A 21,650-nucleotide genomic window follows, 5' to 3' on the forward strand; every position below is an offset into this window, starting at 1 on the left:
TATTACCTGACCCACATTAGGCAACTCTCCTCCCAGGTCCCTTGGTGTATGGTGCTAATGTCAGAATCGAAGCCAAACAGGACTGTAGCTAAGTCGTCAGGGGTAGGGAGATGCTTTGGGTCTATAGCTGGGACCATGGTAGGTGGGCCAGCCACTTGAGTGCAGGCCTGTCTTCTCAAAACAGCTCTCCTCATTCATGGACTGCACAGGAATTTTACAATCACCTACTTGAACCCCACAGCTTCCACAAAGGCACTTTTGTCCACGGATGAATGCCAAATTATTGTTGTTGAGGGGGAGATACAAGTGAGGGAAGTCTGAATCAGCCATCTTGTTGACATCAACCCTAGAGCTCCCCCAGTTTTTCTTCATGCCCCTTTCCACCTTGTAATCTTTCCATCTCATCCCTCCCTGTTCCCAACCCATGGCCCAGGCAACTACTGTTCTGCTTTCTGTAACTACAGATTAGTCTGTATTTTCTAGAATTATATAAATGGAATCATACGATGTATATTCTTTTTTGTCTGTCCTCTGCTACTCAGCAAAATTATTTTGATATTCATCCATTTTTTTCATGTATCAATAGTTAATTCCTTTTTATTGCTGTGTAGTATTCCATTGTATGGATACATCACTTTCTTTTAATATCTTCACCTGTTGAACATGGGGTTGTTTCCAGTTTTGGCCTATTACAAATAAATCTTCTATAAATATTTTTTACAAGTCTTTGTAAGGACATGTGCTTTCATTCCTTTTGTGTAAATACCTGGAGGTAGAATGGCTGATTCATCCAGTGGGTATATGTTTAACTTTAAGAAACTTCCAAACTGTTTTACAAAGTGGTTATACATTTTACATTCCTGCTGTCAGTGTGTGAGAGTGCCACTTTTTCTATACCCTCGCCAATACTTGATATAGTCAGTCTTTTTAAGTTGAGACATTCTTCTAGGTGTGAAGTGGTATCATATTGTGGTTTTAATTTGTATTTTCTGATGGCTAATGATGTTGAGCATCTTTTTGTGTGCTAGTTTCCTATCCAAATATATTCTTTGGGGAAGTATCTACTCATCTTTTGCTTGTTTCCCCCGCACCCCCAAATGGTTTGTTTGTTTTCTTCCTATTGAATTTTGAGAGTTCTCTATATCTTCTGGAAATGAGTCTTTTATCAGATATGTGATTTGCAAATATTTTCTCCCAGTCTGTAGCTTGTCTTTTCATTCTTTTAACAGTGTCTTTTGAAGAGAAGAAGTTCTCAGTTTTTGTGAAATCCAAATTGTCAGTGCCTAAGGTGTCTGTTAGCTCAGAGGGCCATGTGACGATGAAGTGAGACAATACAGAGAAAACAGGTAACAGTGATCAGCATGTAGTAAGTGCTCGGGAAATGTCAGTTTTTGTTGATTTTATTGCAGGAAAAAATGGCTTAAATAATTAAGACTAGTTACCAACTTAAATCTCTCAGTTCCTTACCATTTATGATTATGAGCTATGTGGACAGAAACTGGGGATCTGAATTTGTTGAGCACTTATCCATTGCCGGCAAGAATATAACTCATACAACCACTTTGGAGAGCAATTTGATAAAACCTGGTAAAGTTGACAATGCACATTCCCTATCTAAGCAATTCCACACCTAGACCATAGAATCTTGTACACATACACAAGGAGATACATACAGGAGTATCACGTTCATAGCTATTTTTTAGTAATAGAAAAAAATCTAACCAACCTAAACATCTACTAGTGGAAAATGGATAAAGAATGAATATTGGTATGATAAAAAATTATATTGCAGTAAAAAAAATGAATGGGTTAGAGCTACAAGTATCACATAGAAGGGCTTCATAAACATAATATTGAGGAAAGAAAACAAGATATAGAAAAATATTCCCTGGCTTGTCGTAAGCCCTTAGTTTAATTCCAGCATTCCCAAAAAGTTGATTTTGACAATTTCCCAGTGTTCTTACTGCTTTTATGGAAGAGTGACTTTTCAGAGGTCCTTACTCTGCCATTCTGTTCACACATAATTTATATGCTGTATTGTAAAACATATGCATGACAAATATATTCCTTCCACTTTTGACTAGAATTCGATGAGTACTAAATTTTTTGCTTGCAATTTTACATATCTAAAGATTGAAAGAATTCTCCACAGACCAGCTTCTGGCTTTAGACATTTCAAACTTGTTTATCCTCCACTCCTTACATACTTCCAGTATCAGGCACTGTAGGACATATTGTGACAAGATCTCTGGGCTTGAGTCTTTGCATTACACCACAGATTGCACAGTGGGCATAAGGACTATTCCTGGAAGCCAGACCTACATCAGAAGGGCTAAAAATAATTTAATTATATGGAAGTAACTATGATTTACAAAAATATGCTACTAAACCTCAACAAAATGTACCCCCAACTTAATCTATCCTTAGTTCCCAAAGTATCATGTCCACTCCAATACTACCTGATAGTGAAAGAAGTATGAGACAGGTAAAATCAGAGTAGAAGGAGACAAAAGACTCAATCTATTGTGGTTAAAATATCTTACCTTTGTAAACTTTTCAAAACCAAATGACCATGTGAACACATTGCTAGGACCCCAGTCTTGAAAGGGGCCTGTTAAAGTTAGAGATCCTGAATTTTAGGCTTAGTTAACCTCATTGTCTCTCTCTCTTACTCTCTCTCTTACACACACACACACACACACACACACACACACACACCCCAACTGGTCTCTTCCCTGACTTCTCTTTGGGTTTGTTTTACTTTTTTCTCTCTGCAGTCTCCGCAGACTCCCTTTCTCTACTTTTGTATGCACATGATGATCCAAAGATGGCTGTCTGAGCCCCTTGTACATATTCCCCACAGAACTGTCACATGCCAGCTCACCAACATCCATCTATCCAGTCTCCAGAGAGAATCTGATGCTCTTCACCTCAGTTTACTAATTGGCTTTCTTTGGTTCAGGTGTTCAAGCTTGATACCAAGTATAAGTCAAGTCCCATAGAACAAGTGCAGCTATGGGGCCCTATTCTGTAAGTGGATAGAGGATTGAATAATTCATGGAAAATGGAAATGAGCTGACTTGACACCTCAAAAGGCAGTATACTACAGCAAATTTTATTAGGTTCAAGCAACAGGTACAGCAAATCATCTTCAGACGCTTAATACGCAAACATACTTGGGATTTTCTCCAAGAAGGACATATTTATTTCCCAAAGTTGTTTTCCCAGGGATCCTATTTTGGGGGGGAGGTAGGGGATGGTTCATAGCACTAGTATTCCGAGGGAAATGCTGGATTAAATAATAATAGTTAATATTACATATTAATTCAGTAAAGTAATACTGTTTGTCTCATGCTGGCACCAAGCTAAGCATGTTTGTAATCCTTATACCAGTTCTGTGTGATAGGGTCTATTTTTACAGATAAGAAGACTGTGGCAGAAGAGAAGTTAAGCAATTTGCCCAAAGTTGAACAATGAGAGAGCGAGGGTGCTTGATTTTGAATCTAGGCAAAGCCCCAAGCTTAACCTCTGTGCTACAGAACCTCCGTAGTCTCTTGAAGCTCCGAATCCTATGGCTCTTCCATGACCTTTCGTGTTCTATAGTCTGCAATATGTGAAAGGACTGTTCCAACACCACGTAGGAAGGATGCTCTTCCTTGTCTCTTTTGCCGTGTTATGGAAGAGCACTCCATCCCATCACCTACATTTCTGCCTTTGAATCACAGATCCTTCATGTCTCCCAAGGCCTTGGAGGTAGAGGACAGGTTTCCACTTCCTTTCAATTAAAAATGTTTAAATACGCTCTTATTCTCCAGCATTGTAGGTCATTTAACAAAGCAAAAATTTTCCACATGTCTAATTTCATTAGGAATAAATGATTCCTATTGTCAGGGTCCACTCTAACACCTCAAATTTTTGACTAGCTAATATAGAAGGTTTGAGAACCTCCAGATTAAAAGAAAAAAGATACAGTACACAGAGGCATAAATGTGTTACTGTTTTATAAAAATGGAGGCTTATACGCCACTCGCTCTTTCATTTGAGTTATACTATATTGTTTGTCTTCATGAAGAGAAAGCATAATGCTTCAATAGTGTAAATTATTTTACATAAAATGTCTCTGTACACTCCTATATAAACCCAGGTAGAAAATCAAGGGGATACGCATAAAGTTTTTGTAACGTAAAATAATGAACAATTGCAAATAATCCTGTATATTACCATACATTAGAAAGAATAATTACAGTTACAAACAGCATTTTCATGAGTCCTGTGACTGTCTCGTGTTTCCATAGAACACCTGAGGAAGCCTAACTGAAGATTCGTGGAGCTGACACCTGATCTTAGTTTCAAACACTGAGGAGTAAATCAGCCTAAGCAGGCAGGCGTTCTATATCAAGGAGACACCAATGGGACTGTGTGTTCTCGCTTTATGAATCCCAAGCAAATAAACCTTGTGCTCCAGGTAATAAGCCTTTAACTTGCAGTATATGATAGTCTTTGTCAACTGAAATAGAGTCTAGGTAATATTAGTGAAGGCATTTATTCAATAATGCAAATAAGGAGCTTGAGCCCCAGGAAACAGCTCAAGAGTGCTGATGGAACTGCCCTGAGGTGCGTGGGTTTAAGAGCAGCTTATCTATCTTTTACAAACAGTGTACGTGCAGAAAAGAACTTACAACTAAATTTCACGTATGTCAAAAGGGATAGGGTACATCTGTTTTTCTCTAGATTATACATTAAGGATAATATAAACAATAATTTCCTGGTCATACATCCAACAAGCTCTGGGATGCTGACGTATATACGTGCAGAGGGAGACAAAGACCAGGGTCGTTAGTTTTCCCCTCAGTCTCTACGAAATGCAGCTCGGAACGTAAGAGCTAGGGACCTTTTATCTTTCCCTGTTTCTGATTTCTCTAGCTTGTGTCTTCAGTCATGAGGTGAGGAGTTGCAAAGTCTTTTTAACACGTGCTGAGGGCGGCCTGCGTGGCTGCTGCACTGTAGCGGGAATTTTTATTGTACTGACTTAAACCCCACGCAGTTCGTCGTTAGATTTGCCTGTTAGACCAGGGAAAGGGGTCCCAAAAGCTTGTTCACATGTTTCATCGTTTAATAAATACTTACTGAGCCTCTGCAACATGTCAGTCTCTAACAGAGCAGTGAAAACACCAGCCCTGTTCCTATGGAGCTTACAATAATGCGAAACATTTTGGTGTGGTCTACTGCCCCATTACCCAAAAAAGATAATCTTGGGACGTAGTCTAAATTCCTAAAACCTGTTTTGGACAAAACAAAACGCACGCGCCACCGCGGACGGGCTCGAGGTCAAAACTGACGCTCCGCAGGGTGGCCACAAACGCGCAACGGCGGCGCCCAGCGTCGCTCGGCGCGGCGGCGGCGTGACGCGAGGCCCCGCCCCCTGCTCCCTTCATCGCGCCCCCGCCCCCGGGGAGCTCAGTGCGCAGGCTCCTCGGCCGGGTTCGGGTTCTGCTCCGGACCCAGCCGAGCCCGCGACTTCGCCTCCCCGGGAGCTTGGGAGAGCGTCGCGGGCCTTGTCCTTCGGCAGTGGCCGCGCCGCCGCCGCCCGCCCGCTCCGCAGCAGGACGCTGCCGCCGCAGTCCCGGCTTTGGTGTTTGGTAAACAGAAGCCCCAGCGTGCCCGGGGCGTGCACCCCCTCGCCCGGAGCGGCGAGCCCCGGGCGGTAACCGAGCTGACGGAGGATGGCAGCCTCCGGGGTGGAGAAGAGCAGCAAGAAGAAGACCGAGAAGAAACTTGCTGCTCGAGAAGAAGCTAAATTGTTGGCAGGCTTCATGGGAGTCATGAATAACATGCGGAAACAGGTACCGCCTCTGTGGGAGCGACGGACGGCAGCGGGGAGGTGGTCCGGAACTCGGGACCCCTTGCTGCCTGGGCCGAACCCCGCGCCCTGTGGGTCGCGATCCTCCACTTCCTCCGTCCTCGCCCTTCCTTCTATTTTCGCACGCAAGCGAAGCTGCTCTCAGTAAGGGTCGCAGTTTTCAAGCAAAAGTGCTTCCGCGGCTGCCGAGGCTGTAGCTCCCAAATCAGAGTCCTGGGGGACGCTGGCATTCGGCGTGGGTATTGGTTGTATAACAGCTCTGCCCTAGTTATCTCTTTGTGAGGCCAGGATCCCTCCATTGGCCAGCAGTTTTAAGGTGTCGTGAGATCTTGTGCGGAGAAGCCCATTGGCACAGCCCCCAAAGCAGGGAGAAGCGTTGCTGGGCTGAAATCAGCTACTCTTAAATAAGGATCCCCGCCCCCCTTCTGTCTTACCCGGGTGGAGCTGGTTGAAGACAAATCCTCCGGTACGTGTTAATTTAGGACAGAAACAGTCATCGATAAATACTGTGCCGTGTCTTAAGGGCGCTGTGCGTCCCTGTTGTAAAGAGGAGCTCTTTGTTCTGTCTTTGATGTGTGGCGCATTAATGAAGGTCTTCAGCACGTCTGCGAAAGGTGGGTTATGGAAAAAACGGATTTTAACGCCGGAGAATGTAGACTAGAGAGGTTTTATTTATTTATTTTAATTCCATAACGTCTTATACTACTAATAAGCATGGAAAAGTCACTTGGTTACTTTTTGATTCTGTAAGCTATATTAATAGAAAATACGCATCTAAGGAGGTTTGTGGAAATGTTTCGGTTTTGTGACTGTGGTCCCGTTTTTCAGGAGGACAAAAGCAGGATGTATGAGTAACTGCAATGACTGCTTCGCTTATCTAGTGGTTCTGTTGGGAATAGGGGCAACAGTAGAGGAATTTAAGATTTTTATGAAGATGTTAACTTCTGGTTTCCTTAAGCAAAACTCGGACGGCTGGGATCTTTTCTTTGTTCATCAGCTCCTGGCATGGTGCAGGAATGCGGTAGATATCTGTGGGAATGCCTTTAAATCTTTCCTGGCCTTTGTGCTGAAGTAGCTGTGAATGTCTGTATTCTGTATTTTATGTAACTTACTTTCATGTATCTATTTTCATGTAAACGTTAATGTTCCTCTCATGTAAACCTTTTTATATTTACAACACCACTGACTTCAGATAACCGGTGCATTTAACTAGTGTCTGCCTGTAAATGGTAGTTGAACACAATTCAGTGCTCAAATTTGTTTCCAACACCCCTCCCACTCCCCCAAATATGCGTTTTCGTCCTTGGACTGTAGCGTTGTAAAGCATTGCCTCATTCCTTACATAGAGTGCAGCTGGGTTGCAGCATCAGCTGTTTACTGGAGGAGGAGGGGATTGTCTGAAACTGTATGTTTAGCTCTTTGGGTTTAAAAATTGATTCAAATCCATTCTTAGACTTAGCTTTAGACTATATTAATATCTGTTTATTTACTGTTAAAATAGGACTACAGTTAGAGAAGAATCAGGATTCTCTTACTGAGTAGGAAGGGGAAAATGGATGCTTGGGGAGCAACCAGGGATCTCTTCCGCAATGTTTAACTGACCTTAGTCTGCTGGATTCTCCTTTTGTCAGTAGCTTTGCATGTTATTCAAACAGTTCTCCAATAAGCACTTTTTCCAACTTCCTGGAATCCTTTTGCAAGATGTGCAGTTTGATTTATATTATATTTGTATTCTATTTAACATCATAACACAAGAGAGACCAAGAATGACTGACAAGGGCAGTTGATGGTAATTGGCAGAAATAGAAGCTGGTCTGAGTCAGAGGAGGAATAAGGACCAGTTTTATAAGTGTTCTTGTTCTTTAGTCAGTATTTTTGTATTATGAATTTTTGCCGTCCCTTATAATTTCATTACTTTGAGGATCAGGATAATGAGTGCCAGATGACAAGGACCCCTGTATACACACCCGGAAACATTCCTACAAGAATTTGAGAACACTGAAATTAGAATACTTGAATTCCAAACCCTGCTCTACCATTCATTAGTTTTGTGATCTTAGATAATATGATTTAGGTTATTTTATCTCTCTATAGCATAACAGCCAATCCTATACATAGTAGCAAAAGGGGGTTCTGCAGAGCCAGCAGCCTCAGCGTCTTAGGGAGCCTTTTCCTCGATCATCCTTTCAGTCATTTCTAGCCTCTTATTTTTATGTAAACTTTCCAATAAAATATAGGATTCAGGTAGAAGGGTATAAATCATAAACATGCAGCTCAATGAGTTATTACGAGATGAGCATACCAACACCAAGAGATAGAACATGACTAGCACATCAGAGATCCCCCCTTATGCCTGTCTCAGTCACTACTCCCTCACAGGTAACCACTCTTACAACTTCTATCACCATAGATTTGTTTTTCCTGCTTTTGAACTTATATAAATGGAATCATACAGTATACACTTTTGCATCTTGGTTTCTGAAAGTCAGCATTGTTTATGGGATTCATCTATGTTGTTATGTGTAGTACTAGTTCATCGTTGTTGTAGATAGTATTCTTCTGTATGAATACACCACAATTTATCCATTCTATCATTGTGGACATTTGGGTTATTTTCAGTTTGGGCCTATTACGAAAGTACCACTTTGAACAGTTTAGTACATTTTGTACATGCCTTTGATGTGTACATATATGCATTGCTGTTGGGAAATACCTAAGAGTGAAGTTATTGAGTTAAAGGTCATAGTTCTTTCGGCTCTAATAGATACTGTCATAGGGTTTTCCAGTGTTGTGCCAGTTTACACTTCTCTCAGCTGTGTATGAGAGAGGCTTTTGCTCTACATCCTTGCCAACACTTGGTATTGTCAGTCTTTATAACTTTAGCCATTCTAGTGAGTGTGGCATCTTGTTTAATTAGGTTGAGCACTTTTTAATTTATTTCCCTAACTTTCCATTTAGGTTAATTTTATTACCTGTTACACTGGAGAGGGGTCTACAAAGCAGAGCTATCCAGTTGCTGTTGATGAAGTCCAGGAGACCCTTAGCATTTGAGGAATGTGTTTTGAGACCTTCCTGAGTACCACTGTAATTTACAGTTTTCTCATGTTAAATGAATTAAAGCATAATTGGAACTTAAAAGCTTATGTTAAAGCCCTTATTGAGAGTTATGTGAGAGAACCACAAAGGTGATGTGAGGATTGGATGCTGGGCAGTCAGCTGGGCTCACTTAGTAGCTAAAATGACTCAGTGTCTGTATACTCACCACTCCAAGACTGTAAATTGCTACATGTCGTTAATATTTAGGGTCTCTTGTGAATAGTAATCTAAATTTTCTGTGTTAAATCCTCAATATTAGAAACCCTTCTTGAGCACTTATTCTCTACCAGCCATTCTGCAAAATGTTTTACATGCTTTGTCTCATTTAATTCTCATAATAATTGCCATCATTCATACCTTTCTATTCTTAGCTCTTTCTCTCTTCTCTTTTTGTCTGTCCAGCTTAGAAGATAGCGTCTCTCTCTTCCCTCTCTTTCAAATGCCCCAAGCTTTCTTGACCCTCTGTTCTTTTTTCACATCTCTCTGGCAAAAAGCGTTGATGACTGTTTACCCTCTGTGTGCAAGGCATCCAAGCACAGCTGGGGAATATCCCATTATTGGGCAGTCTTCTGCCAGGTAAGTCCTAATTTCAGCTGGGCTGTCAGTACTGGTGAGCAGTCCTACTTTCCATTTATTTTACTATTTCCCTCTAACCTGGGTCCATTTTCTTTATCCTCATTTTCAGCAGATCATCCCTCTTTTGACATTACAAATAAGTAGGAGTCATTAGTCTGGAACTATCTAACGTTGAACTTTCCGTCACCAAGTCTATAAACCTTTTTTGACGCTTTCTCTTTTTACTCTGCTGCAATGGAGAAGCTGCCTCTTTTTCTATCTAAGGTCAGTACTTTCACCTGGGCTTTGACTCCCTCAATACTAGCCTTGTCAGAAAAGTTATACTGTTGGTTATTCCATCTCTGTTGAGCATCTTTAACTTCTCAGCTGGATTCTTGTCATCGGCATTTAGGCATGTTTTAACCTCTCAAACTTTTAAACCAACCAACAAAGCCATCCAACCACTCGGAGTCTCAATGTTCCACTGTAAATAACACCTCTCTCCTCCTTGTTAAAACCAAAAGTGGGTAGATTGACTGCCTCTTTCGGCTCACTGTTTATTTATTCCCCTATCTCAGTTTGGCTTTTTAACTCATCCACTCAGATGAATGCTTATTGAGAACACACTGTGTGCTGGGCATTTTGCTAGATTCTGGGGTTGCAATGGTGAACAAAACCTGACAGTCCGTGTCATCATGCAGTTGATAGGCTAGCAGGAGAGTGAGACATTAGTCAAGCAATCACATGACAAAATGTAAAATTGCAACACTGGTGGGTATTATTAAGAAGAGGGACATGATACAACGAGGGCATATAGATGGATGATTTGGCCATCAGAAAGTTTTCCCTAAGGAAGTGATAATTGAACTGAGCTGAAATAAGAGTGTGTATTAACCAGGTACCTTAAGGAAAAGCCTCTTAGAGGGAACAACATATGCAGAAGCCCTGAGTCAGAGACCTTCTTACCAAAAAATGGCAAGTACAAGAGACTGACCAGTGTGACTGGAGCACAGAACATAAGGGGCAGGATGGTGAAAGATGGAACTGGAGAAGTAGCTGAGGACCTGCCCATACATAGCCTTATAAGTCAGGTTAGGAGATTTTGCCTTTATTCTAAAACCCTTTCAAATGTGTGTATGTAAGGAGGGATGAGTGGGTACTATCTGTCTTTTGAAAAATATGACTGACTGCTCCGTGGTGAATGAGTTAGAGAGCTCTCAGACTGGTTGCTGGCCAACTAAACAGGAAGTTGGTACAGTAACCCAGTGAGATAGTCCCTTGGACTAAGGTGGTAGCAGCAGCAGCAATATCAATGAAGAAAAGATGATATATTCAAGGGAGTTAGGAGAAACAATCAGCAGGACTTGGCAGTGATAACTACTATATGTGGTTGTGATGACTAAATAAGATAACCAAGTTAAGAAAACTTAAAACGGGATGTGATAATGAGTAAGTTCTCAATAAATGTTGGCTATTTTTGTTGCTGTTGTGGTGGTGGTGGCTGACTGGATGCTGAGGCATTCAATATAAGGTATCACTTATGACCCCTAGGGTTCTCAAATGCATAACTAGCTGGATGATGATGCTATTCACTGAGAGAGGAGATACTGGAAAAGGATCAAGGCTATGAGGAAAGGATTATAAGTTGTGTTCTGGATATCTTCAGTTTGTGATGCCCATAAGACATTAAGGTATATGATGAATTGACAGGTCTGGAGAGTTGTGGGTTAAAAGTGTAAATTTGTGAATTGGCTACATATAGAAGACAATGTCTTCATTGAAGCTGTGGAGACTCAAGAGTCTAGGATAAAGGCTAGGGAATGAGCCTATAAAGGAGACAAAAAAGGGATGGCCAGAAGAGTAGGAGAAAAATGAGAGTTTTGAGAATCAGAGAAGAAATTGTTTCAGGAGGAGGATGGAAAAATTTGAAGTTCATGAGAAGTCAGAGTAAGATCAGAACTAAAAATGCTTATAGGACCTAGCAACACACAGGGGTTTGTTGACTGAAGTTGGAGTTGTTTTGATGGGGAGACACAGATGGAAGTTGGATTAGTGTGAGTTGGATATGAGAAAACCCAGACAGCTTTTTTTTCAGAAATTTGGACCTGAAGGGAGTGAGGGAGTCAAATGAAGCTTGTTTGGTTTTATTTAAATGGGAGAGAATGTTTGTTTAAAAACTGTGGGAAGAATTTACTTGAGATGTAGAGGTTGAATGTATATGAGACAGAATGATAGATGATTCCTGAAATGAGACCCAAAAAAAGGATGGTTAATCTAATATAGGAGGGGACAGTTCTCTTCCATAAGAGAGAGAAGGAGTAGAGGGTAGGTAAGTAGGTAGTTAGGTGTGTTTGGAATTGGGAGAATGAAGAAATGTCTACCTGGAGACTTTTGTTTTCTCTGAAAAGAAGGAGACGAGATCATCTGTTAACATGGAGGCCAGTGCCTGTAATTCTTCCCCTCCTACTCATGCTTCAGTTCTTACCTTAAATGCCGCTTGCTCCCTGAATGCCCTAGATTATGTTAAGGCGCTTTGTAATATATGCTCTTACAGCACTCCATTTCTTTCCTTCCTGCATTTATCATCTCTGTAAAGGCAATAATCACTTTTTAGTTTAATGTATGTCTTTGCTACTAAGCTCTAAGGTCCACAAGGGCAGTGACTGTGTTTGTCTTATTCAGTGTTGTATTGCCAGCATCTACCACATAGGTGCTCAAATATTTGTTAAGTAAATAATTGATGTCGTAGGTATGGTTCGTAACACCTCAAGGGAAGGAGAAAAGTAGACATAGGATGAAACTGGTGAGCATCAACATTTTAAAGGCTAAGAAGAAAAATTCATTGGAGATTGAGTGGAAGGAAGAAAGATAGCAGGTGGTAATGTCGTTGAAACCAAGATATATTACAGAGAAGAGACAGGAGTATAAATGTTATAGGGAGGCCAAAAAAGGTAAAGCGTCCACTGGATTTGAAAATTGGTAGCTTTAGCAAGTAAAGTTTTAATGGAATGGTGGGGGTGGGGAGCAGATTTTAGAGGACAGAGGAGGGACAGTGGTGAGCACATGGAGAATGACCTGCCTCCTGTGCAGCCCAGGCTTTCCAGGGTGGGATTAATGTTCCTCCTCTAAATTCCAGCAGTATCTAGTGCACTGTGCCATCGTGACACTTGACACATGTGTGTGCTCTCATGAGTGAGTGCAAAAGCACATCTTGAGGGAGACATGATTGTATTAAAATTCCCTTCTGAGGAGAAGACAGTTAAGATTTGGGAGCTGCAAGAACCTTTGGCAGTCCCAAAGGCCTCTCTTGCCTTTCCCTAGGACCCTGGCCTCATGCCTCCTCAGCTCAGACTGCTCCCGGTCTGTTCCTCTTTCGGATTTTCAAGTCCTGAAGGGAAAGGGTCTGACAGCTTAGTTGTGGTTCAATGTCAGTCCTCTGAGTTGGTTATCCTAAGAAGAGGGCCGTGTAGCACAAACATGGTCTTGAAAGGCCCATTTTGTGTATCGAAGGCATTTCCTGAGAAATTTAAGTCGTTTACATTGAATTGTAAGGTAACTACTCCAGTTGGCATCTCCTACAATCATTCATATCAGTGAAACAGCTGGGTATATTATATATTTTAGTATATAATAATACAGCATATAATTTAGTTACATTCTGTTGAGCTGTCAAAAATGTGGTGGATAGAATTAATATTTGAGACACTCTTTAAGAATGTGCCATCTATGCTAAATACCATAAATTCTATACTTACATTGGCTTACTGGAAAATGGTGTGCCAGGATTAAATGAGTTCTTTCTTAGACCTTCTTTTTGAATCACAATTAAATTGAATCACAATCTAATGTTATACTGTAACATTACAATCTAACATTGTACTGTAAGCTTTTATTGTGCAAAACTATTAAAAAATGGTTTTCTCTTCTATAAAACTTCTTTTAGTAATGTCTTTAGTCACTCATTACTTTGGGAAACAGCATGCTATAGTAGAAATAACATGATCTTTGGAATCAAACAGATCTGGGTTTGAATCCTAGCTCTGTCTTCTTATTAAATGTGTGACATTGGGCGGGTCACAACTTCTTCAGCCTTTTATGTTTTTATCTGCACAACAGTGATCATAATATCATACTTACCTACCTTACTGGTGTTGAGAATAGTGAGAGAAAGAATGTGAAAACTCTGATAAGTTATTCAGTGTTGTACAGATATTATTATCATGATGAATCTGGGATTCTTGGTTCCCAGCAACAGAAATCTATTCGGTCTTAAATAAAAATGATTTTTTGCAAGGGTATCAGGAGCTTACAGCATTGACCACAGGCCAGAAGATGAGCAGGTGTGGCAAACAAGCAGAAACCAGGGGTTCTCTGGTAGCTAGGCTGCAGAAACTCTGGAGTCAAGGTTACAGTACAGGAACAGTCTTGACCACTTGCTACTGCTGCTGCCATGAAGACAGTTTTCCCTCCATCTTGCTGTCATTCACGGGAGATTCAGAATCCTGGAAGTGGCGTCTAATTAGCTGGCCTTACATCATTTGCCAGATTTTGGCTCTGCTAAGGAGTGAATAGAAGAAATATTTGACCTTTGGCTTCCGTAATGAGAGGCAGGCTCTGAGAATTGCCCTCTCACCAAGATAGTTCATAATGAGGAATTTTTCCAGAAATGGAAGCTTGGGGTTCTAATAGGCAGGGCAAATTGGATGCTGGATTGCTAGCATCCACAAATGTCCACTATGATCTACACCTTAGGCTGTCCAATACGAATATGCATGCTCTTAATCTCATTCCTATAATTTAAAAAAATGTCACCAATCAAATTTTTTCACTTAACCATATCTAACTTCAAGATCACTTGGTCATATCCATTCCTTCCATAGTCATTTCAAGATCTGAAGGGCTAAGTAATACTAGACTTTTTTATATGATCGTGATGGAGAAAAGAAACTGGTTGAAAACATATGTAAATAGAAGAAGGATGCAAATAAAAGTAGAAGCTACGTTCATTTTTTATTATTTATCCATTAATATTTTTATTGTTTATTCATTGTTGTATTTATGACTTCTTCCTTTACTGCCTATTCCTATTCTTTGTCTTTAGCCAACTCCTCAAAGTTTTTTATCTGATGGAGTGACCTAATACTTTATTCCTAGGTATCTTGAGTCTTTGATCTTGTCTGTATAGGGTTACTTTGGTCTTTCATTAACATTTGCCACTAGATTTGGCAGTACCACTGTTGGGTCTGGGATTTGATTTATGCTACTTAAAAGTTGATTAGTGAGCCTGTTGCTGTTTCATGATGCTGACAGAAGACATGAGCCTCCTAGGTCAGAGATAACAGACTTGATTACTCATAGCATAGCATCGTAAGCTATGTATGAATCAGTTCTGCTTGCCCAACAAGTGCTATGAGGACAACATGGTGGGACCCAGATGGATGTTATACACACAGTGGGTTTGTGTTGCAGCTAAGGAATGAAAACTGAGCTTAAGAAATCTGCCATTTTTATAGCAAGCGCTAAGTAAGCCTGCTTTTTGTCCTGAAGGGGAATATTTGTCTCCTTAAGATCACTCACTGCCAACACAATGCTGAGAAATGGTGGCCTGGCTAAAAAGTGGCAGGCCCTTGTGTTCTTGGCATGTCCAGGAAAATATGTGGGAACTCAGAAGACCTATAGAGGACTGAGTCTCCCAATAATAGAAGATATTTGGGGGGATCTCCTGAGTTCCAGCCATCTTATGCCCCATGGAGAAGAGCGACAGTTTTTCTCTTGATGGCCAGAGTCAATCACCTATCCAAATGTAATAACTTTTGTTCAGTCCACCCAATGGCATGAGGAGGGTAAAATGGCCAGGACACAGTCTTAACTTCCAATTCTCTGGAAGCATTGTTATATCACTTGATTGAATCATTATTCTCTTGGGTCCCCAAATCACTAAACTAGCAGAACCTGCCTCTGGAAAGACTAATTGCTGAGATGAGACAAAATTTTTGTAAGTAAATTATTAAGCATAATAGAGAGGAAGCCTCTTCATTCCCTTGGTTGCCAGGCTGATTCTGGCTACAGAGAAACCATTCTGTTCATATAAATTATATGACATCAGATTATTTGAAAATGGATTCTGCTGCTTAAAGAAAAAGATTGAAAACCATTGATATAATGCTTTTCCCTGAAAGGAGAATATACTCTGTGTGTGTGTATCTGTCTGTGTGGTGCTGGGAACAGAGGGCAAAGGGGCTGAGAGAGTTGGAGGGGGAGAACATTTCTGACTTTCTCCTCACCCAAAGGAAAGGAAATGAGGTATCTTGAGCTCATATCTCTCTCTCTTCCTAATTTTGCCCAGTGAGAAGAGAGGTTACTGATGGAATTAATTTAGAACTTGAGACATTGCTGTTTTATTAATGGTGAGGTTACTCTGTTGAGACACATACTTCTACTTAAGGTCTCCATCTGCTAAGCAGGACAGGTAAGGAGTGTCTTATGGCAGACTCCATAAGCTGGGTTTGGGCCCAGCCATCTATTTTTTTTTTTTCCTTGAAGGACATATGAATATGCAGATTCCAAGATTTAGATGACTAATGCAACTTTGTTTTACTAGAGAAGCCCTGCGTATGGGGGATTACCAAGTACTGCCCGTCTGCCATGTGTGTGTTTTATGATGTCTCACCTGGCTATTGATCCTTATATAAATTTCCTGTGTTGAGCATCTCAGAGGACTGAATGGCTGAATTCAGGCAGCAGAGCCCCACCCCAACTCCCTACAGAACAAGGACCAAGTAGCTCTGAGTTATTTCCAAGTTTTGGGTTTTCTGTTTTCTTCCTGCACAGGAAGTGCTTGGTTCTATCTTAAATGCTGATGAGGCATCCCCTGTCAATGACTGTTCTTTTGTATATCCTCCAAAGACCAGCTCGGGAGGTTATTTAAATTTTTACTCCAGAAACCTTTGAAAGGAGTAGATATCCATTAAGTTAACTTCAAACTGGAAGTTTACTTCCATTTCCCATCTCAAATTTTTCTCAGCGAAAATGTCATTCATAGCTCTCCGGATTGTCTGCTGTGAGCTAAAGGACAGCTTAAAGCACTCCATCTAATTCCATGCTAGCAACATAAAGTCCCCCAAATTTGACTGTTATGAACTCACTCATTATTAAATTCTCACATCTGTGATCTCCTTGGGAATTAAAATTAAAGCAGTTGAATTCCAAATGTCTGCCCTCCCTGGGTTGTTATACTGCTCAGTCTCAGCCGGAAGGTAGTCACTGTCTGGATATTGTCAGGGTAGCTTCTTCAGCAGCTGCTGTGAGGGCTCCTCTTCCATTGGGATAGATTGCGTTAGTTTAGCCCCTCCAAAGCTGAATTTCTCACTTTCAAGGTAGTTGGTGCCACATGTTTTCAGTGTCCCAAAGGGTCCCTAGGACTCTTTAGATTAGCACATCATCATCCCCACCCCCACAAACCTGGAAAGATGCAAGCAGATCTCCCATATCTACAATAAGCAGTGCAGATGTTGACACGTTATTTTACAGTCCTAACCCACATTCTTGTTCCCAGCCAAAAACAGAACAGAAACTTTGGTTTCTGGGGGAATAGAGGGTTTTCAAAGAAAACATAAGAAGAAAAAATTTTGGCTTTTAATTTCGACAAGTTGCCAGTCTGTGCCGGCTGTCTATAATTTTATAGACTCTAAGACTAACTCAGCTGGGAGGAATCACTTATCAAGAAGCCGATAGGGGGGCCGGCCCCATGACCGAGTGGTTGAGTGGTTAAGTTCACGTGCTCCGCTTCGGAGGCCCAGGGTTTCACAGGTTCGGATCCTGGGCGCAGAAGTGGAACCACTCATCAAGCCATGCTGAAGTGGCATCCCACATAGCACAACCAGAAGGACCTACAACTAGAATATACAACTATGTACTTGGAGGCTTTGGGGAGAAGAAAAAAAGAAGAAGATTCGCAACAGATGTTAGCACAGGTGCCAATCTTTAAAAAGAAAAAAGCCAGGGGCCGGCCTGCTGGCACAGCAGTTAAGTTTGCACAGTCTGCTTCGGCAGCCTGGGGTTTGCCGGTTCGGATCCTGGGTGCGGACATAGCGCTGTTTGGCAAGCCATGCTGTGGTAGGCATCCCACATATAAAGTGGAGGAAGATGGGCATGTTAGCTCAGGGCTAATCTTCCGCCAAACAAAAGAAAAAGAAAGAAAGAAGCCAGTAGGGACACTGTGTTTACTGTATGTGGAAGGAGTTTCATCTATGCATAATAATGCTTCTCCGGCGTTGGACACATTCTTTATCTTAGACAAAATGTTAGAAATTGGCCAGAGTGATATACTCAGCTGCCGGGTCTCCTACAGTTTCCCTTTTTTCTGTATTGTCCGTCCTGCACGTTTAAAGCTTAATTTTCATTTCTTTTTTGAACCCTGTGTTCTTGGCTACCCAGTGCTGAAATGAGTGAGTTCTGTCTGGGGACAGTCTTCCCTCCCTTTTGAAAAAAGAGTGACCCACATTTGTAGCAGGCGGTTGTGCAGAGCACAGTTTGTAGCCTTGCGTTCTCTACATTTCTGATCCTCCTGGTTGTTCTGTGCCTTTGTGTCCCCATTATGATCATGTCCTGCTGTGAGCTTCCTTACATCTATTTCTCTAAGGAAGAATGACCTTTAACAGATCCCTCTAAGGCCTGTGTTCCCCACGGGGACCAGTATGGCCTTTACAGTATGCTTCTTGAAACCTTGCCTTTCCTCAGTATTTGAGTTTTCCAGGCCTTGGAAACTCAGTGGCAGCAGGCACATTCCTTTCTGTTATCTTTTTGTGTCAAAATGAGCTCTCTCTCTGATGCCCCATTTTTCTCTGTTATCCGTTTGTTCCTTTCAGCCAGCCCCAGCGGAGTTGTTAACCTGTTTAAGTTGAATCTTTTCCTTTCTACATCGTGTAGTGCTAACTCTTAGTTCAGAATGCCTTCCTTTCCCTTTCCTTTTGATTTTGGGCCCAGATACTTGTTTTGGTAACATCTTCCTCTAGTGCCTTTCTTATAGACTCTGCCATTGCGAAAAATAAGTTCTGTGTGTTCAGGATTTGATTCAGCTACTGCCAGCCCTCACCACTGTCAGTAAGGTAATTCCCATTATGGGCAAGTCCAGCATCCAACTTAGGCCTGGACTATGTCTGGGTTAAGTGGCTTTCTTTTAATGTGACCTAGTAGTTTCCTTTAGTCTTATTTCCACAAACTTCCCAGATATGTTCCGCTGTAATGTGTACCATTCCTGTCTTCCCACCCATAGCACCTTGCAAATTACTTAATAATGCATAAAGTACTTGTTGCTGGTCTTCTTCCTTTTCCCTTTTCAAATCTACCTGAACTTACTATAATTACTATTATAACTGTCCCAGTCTTTACGGGCAATCCTGTAATTATGTTTTTGATTTCTTATCTTTATCTTTAAGAGGAATCTTGCAAAAATTTCCTAGATCCGGGCTCTTTCTGAGAGAACCAGTTTAGTCTCCTCCTGAATTCTTTGTTTTCTTCCTTCATTATATCTCTTTGGCCCATACCACCTTCCTTGAATAAATAACAAAAATAACGTTTTTTTCCCCTCCTACTCCCACCTTTTAAAGAATAGTTATACCAAAGTATATCTCCTTTCTCTTTCAAAGTTGTTTCGCCTAACGTCCTATTTTTCCCTTATGGAAGGAAATCCCCTTTTCCCTCTATTAACCTAGATTATTCTTTTGTTATTCTTTCACTTTCTCACTTCCCTTATTCTTATTTTATGTGTAAGTCCAATGCTGTTTTTCTTAATTTTATGCACACACATGAATCCTGGAGAGGCCTTTTTTATTTTTCTCTTGGCCTTTGTGTTTGTTGTGGCTTTGTTGAGGCTTTTCTAGTATCTGAATCAACGAAGATGATTTACCCCCATATAATAAGTGTTCTACATCCATTTATCTTTTCAGTGATTTAAATCCACCACCCAAGTATAGTTGAATCTGCAGTCTGCTCAAGGATTTATACCCAGGGCCAACTTGAAATCGCACTGGGAAGGACTGATTGCAGAACCTTGAAGACAAGCCATGTAAACCCAAAGTTAGTCATTCCTCAGTCCTCTCCTTGGAATGCAATGAAGAATTGAATTTGGGACAGCTGATTGCATAGCTCATACAAATGCTAGTATATATTGTTAAAAGTTAGAACCTCAAAAAAAAAGATGCCGTGGAGCTTACATGGAACCTAGCTGCTTTTGCAGTCCTGCCTGGCAAATGTGTCGTTTCACCAACAGGTGCCTAAAATGCTTACTTGTTTTGAGGTGAGTCTTTCCTAACCAAAGGACTCTTCCAGCAAAACTGTACAATTTGCAATCACTAAAGCAGCACCAAGGTTCCTGTCGCCCTCTGTGGTGTTTTGAGTGTCTATGCATAAAGATTTGAGGGGCCCTCCTCCACTTCTGGTTCTGAACAGTTGGGAAGTAGTCTCAGGAGACAGATAAATTAATAGAGATGACAGACTGGAGAACATGACTTTGACTTGAGTGTGAAATTGGCTTTCTCTTCTTTCTCCCCTGAACTAAAATTACCCACCCATTCTGAGGCAGAGCAGCTGATGCATGGGAACAGTTCTCTCCTGCCACAGGGGCAAGCCTGCTCCAATGAGCTTTGTTCCACTTTGGGGACAGACTTATGGAAGAAGAATGAGCCAGGAGCCAGCTGTGTGTGTCAGTGGCCTCTAACATCCTCTTGCCCATCCTATAGTTACTATTCTGCAAGTGACGAGGCAGAAAGAACTGGAACTTCCTTCCCAGAACTTACCTTCCCCAGAGGAAGGAGGGAGTACAGTATGAGAGAGAAATCTGGTGTTTCCCCTAAATGAGTAGCTTATCCTAGTGCCGTTTTTTTCAATTATCCAATCTCTCACCATATTTTAAAATTAATAAACTTTATTTTTTAGAGCGGTTTTAGATTTACAGAAAAATTGAGCAGAAAGTACAGTTTCAATCCCCCCACCCTCCCCCCAACCCCCCGTTTCCCCTATTAGTAACATCTTGCATTAGTGTAGTAGCTACATGTTTCAATTGATGGGCCAATATTGTTACATTATTATTAACCACAGTTTACATTAGGGTTCACTCTTTGTGTTGTACACTCTATGGGTTTTGATAAATGTATAATGACAGGTATCCATCGTTACAGTGTTATACAAAATAGTTTCACTGCCCTAAACATCACCTGTGTTGCACCTTCTCACATTTTTGAAGTGGTATCTTTATCCTATACTAATTCCCACTTAATGTAGATCCCTCACATTTCTTAGGTTTACTTCTCGATATTTACTTATTTTGTTGCTGCTATGACTTTTTTTTCTCATTCATGTTTCTTTATGGCATATTACTCATATAAGTTAGCTAATTGCTTTTTCATATTTGTATTATTTGTTTCTAGCCATCTTAGTGACTTTTCATATTAGTTCGACAGGTAATTGATTTGTCTTTATTTTTGTACTGATTGGGCTAAAATTTTCAGAACAATAGTGAATAACAGTAGAGACAGGGCTTTGTGTATTTGGTTTCAAACTTGAATGAGAATGCCTCTCCTATTTCACCATTAAATGCGATGTTTGCTGTTGATTTTTGATGAAAGACCTTCAGGATATAGACACATCATTTTATTTATTAAGGAGTCTCAGGAAATGAATTTTTAATTTTATCAAACCTTCTTTTGCTATCTATTGAAGTTTTTCTCTTTTAACCTATCAATATGATGAGTTACATTAATAGAATTATTGTTCTTGAACCCCCCTTGCATTCCTAGAACAATATTTGACTAATAACCCTGCTGGGTTCAGTTTGGAAATATTTGACAGATCTATAAATAAGTCGCTAAAGGAAGGAAAGAGTGCAAAGAAAATATGTCCAAAATAGCAGCTGGCAGTTAAAGAAAAAAGAAGACAGCAAGGAAGCATAATAAATAGCATGAAAGAAGATGGCATGTGTAAGATGAAACATAAGTTATCAGTAATAAATGTGAAGGATTACACTAAACCCTACTAAAAATAATCTTTGATAGTGAAAACTTCAGACTAAGTCATACAAAAGTCTATGCTGCTTATAAGAGACTAAAGATTCAAAAGCTGGAAATAATAAATACGAAGATAT

The 21,650-nt window shown here is 40.8% G+C and overlaps 1 protein-coding gene across 4 annotated transcripts in view; it reads left to right on the forward strand.

Moving 5' to 3' along the window:
• Positions 1-5,324: 5,324 nt before the first annotated feature.
• Positions 5,325-21,650, forward strand: part of KLHL7 (kelch like family member 7) — a 63,594-nt gene continuing 47,268 nt past the window's right edge. The window contains exons 1-2 of one of the 4 annotated variants that reach the window (XM_070615897.1): positions 9,359-9,532; positions 9,642-9,796. In XM_070615897.1, coding sequence (XP_070471998.1) covers positions 9,767-9,796 — 30 coding nt within the window. In that variant the 5' untranslated portion in view covers positions 9,359-9,532; positions 9,642-9,766. Of the gene's footprint in view, positions 6,475-9,358; positions 9,533-9,641; positions 9,797-21,650 lie in introns of those variants that run through there. The other 3 variants (XM_008535629.2, XM_070615898.1, XM_070615899.1) reach the window with 3 other exon arrangements.

This window comes from Equus przewalskii, chromosome 4 (genome assembly GCF_037783145.1).
Source record: "Equus przewalskii isolate Varuska chromosome 4, EquPr2, whole genome shotgun sequence".
NCBI classification, from domain to species: Eukaryota; Metazoa; Chordata; class Mammalia; order Perissodactyla; family Equidae; genus Equus; species Equus przewalskii.